We start from the raw sequence: 7,450 nt of genomic DNA, 5'->3' as shown, positions 1-7,450 counted from the left end.
GGTCCCCAGTAGCTTTTGGGTTACTGGGGACCGTCCCCAGTAAAACCGACGACCTCCTCAATTTGCTTAAATAGCCAAATATTGTCTCTAAATCGACGTGAAGAGTAATATGTAGTCAACGGAAGACAAAGCTGGATGTTTTGTTTAGCCCTCGCCCGGGTGGGCCTTTCAGCCAGCTTCGCTATGGGGGGAGGGGGCTTTTTGGCCACACTGCAGATCATCTCGGAAAGTAAGCAGTTTAGAAAGACGCAGTAAAAAGCAATAGATAGCTCGCTGCGTATGTTTCAGAATTACACTTATTTTTGATTAGGTCATCGCTGAGGTCACTGGAGGTCACCAAAGGTAAAATTTTCACGATCTTTTGTTCCCAATTTTGACAGCTTTTCACAAATCGGCGCATAAGTCGGGAACCAATAGAGCTTCAATGCGGCGGGGAAGCGCATTCGATAGCTCTTTCAAAGGCCTTTCTGATCAATGTCCTCAGATTTGACCTAAGGTCAACGGTTTAGCCTCCAGGTTGGCGTTTTTGCGGAATAGGTTTTTGTATCATAACTTTAAACTTTTGCCTCCAAACTTGTATGACGCTGATTTTACGGCATCGCGTTCGTCTCGTTGAGACGCGTCGAATAAATTATAAGTCTGGAAATATTGAACTCTGGTCATGGTCACGGAAAAGGTCATGTTGCATGTCATTCGATTAGTATTGTTGAGCTGAACACATTCATCGTGTTTTCAGCGCTCTACTAGCATATTTCTACCTAAAGTTATGGTAAAAAACTCATGGAGATGTTTCATGACCTGAGATGACCTCAAGGGCATACAAGGGGTCACAGTTGCAATTAACCGGTTCAGTGTGCCATTTTTACCTGTGTCACGGTGTTTCAATGTGTTTTCGGCCTTAAGAAGATCATTTCAATTTTCTCCCATTGACTTATGGGAGAAAATTGGAAAATTGGAAAATGGAGGGTTCGCAAAATAGTGACCTGACTTTAGGCCACCGATGTGAAAACTTTAGAGATATGCGAATTGTTCACACTGATTTCCTCATGCAAAAGCTCGAGTTTCAAACTTTTGGGATGTTTACTGTAGGAATGACAGACGCATAGTTTTTTAGAGGCATGGTTACTTTACTTGACCTGGTGACCTGACCTCAGGTGACCTGGGGTCAAAATCTTAACACGTGATGCGAAATTGAGGTATAATAAGCTATTCCAAGTTTCGCGGCGGTGCGAGCGGCGGTTTCCCTTAAAGGGACCCTCCCACCTTAACATAAGATTTGAGTTGAGATAGCGAAAATGGGGTCCCTGGCTCACAATTACCGGTTTCGGCACTCACAACATCGAGAAATGCCTTAAATAGGAAATATTGAATTTCAAAATTGCAGCATTTTGATTCAGAGGGGCTAATGCATAGGAATACCCCTCTGAATGTGTGACGTCAGCGCAGATATCTAACGATTTTTAAATGTTTGACTAAAACGTTTTGTAGCACGCGGTGGTATATGCTGCTTTGCGCGCAACAAGTGCCGCACTTTCAGCTGCCAAACTATTGCTTCCAAATAAAGTTGCTAGGAACAGCGTAGATCCCAAAAAGTAAACAGAAGTAAAAGTCTAATATCTTGAAAACCGGTGAATATTTTTCGGTGAAATTTGGTAGATATTCGTTTTCGCTCTTTCTGAACCAAGCGACATCACTTTCATGCCAATTCATAAACTTTTTTGAAGGTGGGAGGGTCCCTTTAAACGCGCAAAAAATGGCAGGTGTGTCCAAAAACGCCCCCCCCCCCTCCCCCCACTCGGGCGAAGGCTGATCCTGAAATATGAAATTTGGTCTTCGCAGCCCTCCATGTGGTCCCCAGTGACTTCGGACTCGTGGTTACGTCCTGCGGTTTAGCGTCAGGTCAGACATTGGTCTTGTCAAGACTGTTTCGGTTGGCAACCAGTATTGGCCAACGACGTTGTGGATTGCTTGCATATGCCCGAAGTTTGAACTTACAGCCTTCTTTTGCTTACTCGGCCAGGCGGCTAGGACATGAGGTATCGACGCTCGGCATTTGAAAAATGATATGTGACACGTAGTCGCATGTCAAACAGGACATTTATTATCATCCGCAACACTGGTAAAGTCGTCACGAAAGCCCCACTTCGCTTTGTGACGGTTGATCAGCACGGCACGTTCGCACTCCTAGCGTTACTGGATTAATAGGCCTGTGGTCCATAGCGTCACTGGGACCGTATGCAGCAGTGCTTCGGACATATTGCAGGGTAGCAGCACACATTTTCACTGCCACATACCATAGGTAGATCTATCTTCAGCGACGGCAAACTGCATACGCCGGGTCCGGCACATACACTTGAACGCACATTTTACAATCGCTTAGCAGATGGCGACAATATGAAAGTGCCACCTGTAAAATACATTGACAGTGAAGATGGTTAAAATAGAGCAAATTGACGAATCCTGCACCTCATTGCTTCTGGTAAACAGCAGAACTGTTGTTTACCAGAAGCAATGAGGTGGGAACTTTCCCACCTTCTTGTTTGAAGTCTTGATAAAAGCGTCATCCAATATGGCGTTTCCGTACCGAGACTACTGCGTCTTGTTGCTAACTATGAACTAACATTATTTACCTTCAGGGCGGATGCTGTTTACATTTCATCCGATCGGGTGTGTCACCTTTTCACGGTATTCTACCACGATTGTCAGATGTCACACTTAAGGTCACATGGCACAGCTGAATAGACTGCCGTCTCGTGCATTTCACGCACGTGGCACTACAAACGGACAGCGCACACCTAACATAGCGCCCAATCGCCGGCAGAGCGATAAGGCGACGCACGCCAGAGTAACACAGAATGGCCACATTTGATCTCAATGCTCTCAATCGCCCAATATCTCTCTCCTATCGCTACTGAATGGGCTCAACCTAGCCACTTCCCCGAAGTCCAGTGGCCATCGCTTCCGCTACCAGCTTCTTTCATTCTCGTCCTTCTGCCATATTTGGCCACAGACAGAGTCGAATCGGGCCATCGAGCGGGCCATCCTTTTGATCAATCCGATCCACACCCCTCGAGCCCACCACATACCTCCAAGACACCTTGCGGGCTACCCAAGCCCGGCACCAGCGTCGGCCCCAGCGCGGTGGTCGCTGCGACTTCGACAGACTCTTCCACACGCTCTCCGTCTGTCTCAGTCTCAGTGGCATCCGCAGCTGGTGGCCACCATCTTGCTGTACTTGCGCAGGTTGACGTTCTGCTTGTCGTCGAAGTAGAGGACGCTGATGCTGTTGAGTTTGGTGGGCGCGCACGACGGCTTGGGGTAGAGGAAGGGCTCCAGCAGGTGCGTCAGCGTCTGCACGATGGCGTGGTTTGTGGCGTTCATCTGGGAGTTGATCGGGAACGAGCAGATGCCCATGCAGAAGAAGGCGGCGTACCTGCGGACAGCATGAGCGTGGTCAGGGTGATGTGAGGTGACTTTAGGTGGGGTGAGTTATAGTGAGTGTATACGAACTGAGGTGATGAGGTCAAGGTGAGTTAACCCGCGCCCCAGTGGCGGTCTCAGCCAACTTCGCCCTAGTGGGGGGGGGGGGGGCATATGTTACCACCCACCTCTAACTCAAAAACTAAGAGGGCTAGAAAGACACGGCAAAAAGCAATCGATAGCTCTCAATGCGTACGTTTGAAAGTATTTCAGTCGTTTTTCATCTTAGAGCAATATTGGGGTCACTGGAGGTCATCAAAGGTCAAAATTTGCCAAACGTCATTATATTTTTCAGAAAACATGCATTTATCTCAAGAACTATGATAGCTAGATAAATGCATGGAAAAGCAATCGGTAGCTCTTGAACTCTTCTTTCGATAAGGTCATCATCAAAATTGACCTCAGGTCAACGGTTTAGCCTCCAGAGGGCAAAAACTCGAAAAATAGCTGTTTCTACGAAAAGTGTTTTTTGTTTTGACAATAACTTTTGACTAAAAAAAGCCACGACCATAGACCTCTGTATACCTGGACTGGACACAGAAAATCTGGCCATGACCACAATGGCCCTAAAAGTAAACGCTTATAACTTGAGTGTCAGGTTACATACGACGTCCATTTTTTCACCGCCGCATAGCCCCATTCATTGAAAATGATGAGGACCATCCGCCGAACCGATGCGGTGTGACGGGGGAGGCCCTGCACGTGGCGCGTGAGAGATGTTTATGAAAATGGCAAGACGGTATCTCGGGAACGGCTGGGCCGAATGAGTCCAGATTCGGAACACAGCTAGGTATAACAAATTGGTCAATAACGTAGGGCCCAATTTTGAGGTACCAATGCACGTGCGCACGTGAGCACCCCTTTTCTGTATCTTAGAAACTACTCGTCCGATTTTGCTGAAATTTGATATATAGCCAGACACTCAGCAACCAATACTGGTGTACACCTCAAATATGAGGTGCAGCTGCACGTGCGCACGTGCACACCCATTTTCTGTATCTCAGAAACTACTCGTCCGATTTTGCTGAAATTTGATATTAGCCAGACACTCAGCAACCAATACTGGTGCACACCTCAAATATGAGGTGCAGCTGCACGTGCGCACGTGCACACCTCTTTTCTATATCTTGGAAACTAGCGGTTCGATTTTGCTGAAATTAACTATGCAGCAAGATACTAAGCAATATTGCTGGTGCATATCTCAAATATGATGCACAGCAGCATGTGTGCACGTGCATACCCCTCTTTTGTAGGTCAGAAGCTAGCTTTCCTATTTGGATACCTGTTGCAATAAGACGGTCTATGCGAAAAAAGAAACATCGGCGGCGCTTGGTGTTCGCTGTGTAAAAAGCGGTGCAATTTACGTTGCAGGTACAATTAATTATCCTAGGTCCTAGGTCAACGGTTGACCTTCCAGGTCAGGTCAATGACCCAAAAGTCGGGAAAATTGGGACCTGTTAGAAAGTCGTAAAGCGTGGCTGCTGTGGGGTTTTTCGGGGTGCTGATCACGAATATCATGTTAGTTTTGATCACAGATGATGTCTTCATGCATTTAGGCCAGGTCGGGTCAGCTCAGGTCAGGTCAACCAGTAAGGGTATTCGTAGTAGGTGGCAATCGCCTCTGACAGCTTCGTAACATGTTACGAAGGTGCCAAAACTACTTCGTAAATGTTCATATGGTTGCTAAATTCGAATTCAGCTCCAAAAACTGGCCTAGAAACATGCAAAACTCGAAAAAGTGAACCGAGTTCATCAAAGGTCAATGACCTGACCTGACCTTCCGGTGACCTTGACACCCACCCTAATGCATGGAAGCAACATCATATCCCATGTTTGAACGCTTAAAACCACGAAAAGACTGCAAACGCGCGGCTAATGCGAGCCGACATACGCCGAATCGCGATTCTGGCCAAACATGGTCTCGAAAAGTAGGTCACAGGCCAAAGGTCATTAGGGTCAGGGTCATGAAAATTTCAGGGTAGGTGTAAAATTGATAAACGCGAGGGTACTAAAAGTTTCGTCGCGATCGGCCGCTTTTTACGCGAGTTGTTCGCGAAAAACCGAGGGGGAGTCCGTTCGACCCCCCCCCCACCCCTATACGGGCGAGGGTTACGTTTTCAAACTAGGGTTACAGATCAAAAGTACCTACCTAATCATTTAAGACAACAGGTGTCATTTAATAGGGCATCACCTAAACTAACGGAAAATACAGTTCATTTGCTAAAGTTAGTCGTTTCCCGATCTGCTTTTTTGTTATTACAGGAATTTATTTTTGCTATTTCTGAGGTGAGTTCTGTTGTTTATTGTATACATTGACCAACTGATTGACAATTTCTCAATCTGTGTGCATCATCCTACATGTAGATTGGCTTCCCGGAGGCCTGAATCCTGATATGTCCTCGCCTGGTCAGTGAATTACTCGGGCTGGTCATAGTATGCTGGTATTCTTATGACTTAATTTAAAAATTGTTAACTGTCAATCTGAACTTATTTTTCCTTTTCACATCTTTTCTAGTTATCATGGCACCAACACAGAAAGAGCAGATAGAAAAACTAGCTGCTGAAAATTCTGAACTTAAAGGTCAAGTTGCGGCTCTCACTGAAAGGTTAGTCAAACTTGAGGGATGCTTTGAGGCACTGTCTCTAAATCAGACTGAGACAGTCACGAGGCTGGAGGGTGTCGAGGACAACCTCTGTCAAGTGACTGCAGAGCAGCTTGAACTCCAGAGAGACCAGGCGGACCTAGCCGTCAGACTTGAGGGACAACAAATGTACTCAAGGAAGCAAACGCTGCTGATTACTGGCCAAGCAGTGGATCTGCCAACCAGAGGTGAAAACGTCCGTCAATACGTGATCACCCTGCTCAAAGAGCACCTGGGGATCAGTAACATCGAGCAGAGAGATATCTGTGCCTGCCATAGGCTACGCAATCCAAAGGTGATCCTGGTTCGTTTTGCATCCCTGGATGATGCAGACAGGGTATACAGAGCAAGAACAAAACCAAAAAAGAGAGGGCTCCTGGTGTTTGAATCCCTGACGTCCGAAAGGCTGGCTACTATAGCAGTCCTCCGTGACCTCAAGCAGGCTGGAGACAATCCTGTCTTGTCGTACTTCACACAGGGTGGCAAGATGTTTGTCAAAATATCAGAAAACAAGGATGTTCGTCCGACTGAGATTCCCTTCGGGGCATCCAAGGACCAAATCAAGGATATTTGCAATGGCAAAAAGGTATCCATCTCTCATGTAGACATCCGTGACCACATTCGTCAGGTACACGGAACATCCAACAAGTCGGGTGCTGATGGAAAGCCTGAGGGCAGGTCCGGGGGTCCTTCTGGTAGCAACACTAACTGGCAGAGAGTGACTCACAAGAAGAAGACGGGTGCGGGCGGCTCTGCTGCTGGGGCGCAGGCAGCTGCCACAGTCAGTTCGGAGATTCCCAGCAGTGGCTAGTTCGGCTTTGCTGAACACTGTGTAGTGAGACTGAGCAATAATAACCATCTCGTGAACACTTGTGCTAATTACTTGCTGAACATGTTTTCTTTTCAAGAAAAATTGTTTGCTGGTATGCTTTGACTAGCCCAAACCAGCTTTGGTCTCTTGTTTCTGTATTTTTGTTTTCTTGTTCTTTCTTTTTTCATTCTCTTGTTTGTTCTCTCATCATTGCTGCAGATAATGGTCAGGTAAATTACTCGACTATTACTGAAGATGGAACTCTGAGACTGGTTCTAGATGAATCACCTATTATTGGATATGATAATTTTGCTATTCCTAACCTTGCTGATGTTGTTCAAAACTGTAAACTTTACCCACCTTCCGAATCAGGGAAGTTTTTTGGCTGTGACTTGTCCGTACTTCACATTAATGCTAGATCAATCCATCAAAGTCATCATGAGGTGGTGACCCTAGTGACCACCAACAATCATGCTGCAAACTTCGTGCTATTGTCGGAAACGTGGCTTCATCCTGA

The 7,450-nt window shown here is 46.4% G+C and overlaps 1 protein-coding gene across 1 annotated transcript in view; it reads right to left on the bottom strand.

Annotated features, from left to right (window-relative positions):
* Window positions 1–2,735: 2,735 nt before the first annotated feature.
* The window catches only part of LOC122380672 (bone morphogenetic protein 7-like), a 35,404-nt gene continuing 30,689 nt past the window's right edge, over window positions 2,736–7,450 (bottom strand). The window contains exon 7 of the mRNA XM_043364038.1: window positions 2,736–3,433. Within this exon, the coding sequence (XP_043219973.1) occupies window positions 3,196–3,433 (238 nt within the window). The 3' untranslated portion in view covers window positions 2,736–3,195. The remainder of the gene's footprint in view (window positions 3,434–7,450) is intronic.

Source organism: Amphibalanus amphitrite, unplaced genomic scaffold (assembly GCF_019059575.1).
Source record: "Amphibalanus amphitrite isolate SeventyFive unplaced genomic scaffold, NRLGWU_Aamphi_draft 000104F_arrow, whole genome shotgun sequence".
Classification (NCBI taxonomy): Eukaryota; Metazoa; Arthropoda; class Thecostraca; order Balanomorpha; family Balanidae; genus Amphibalanus; species Amphibalanus amphitrite.
The sequence above is the reverse complement of the archived record's forward strand: the minus strand, read 5'-3'. Positions and strand labels throughout refer to the sequence as shown.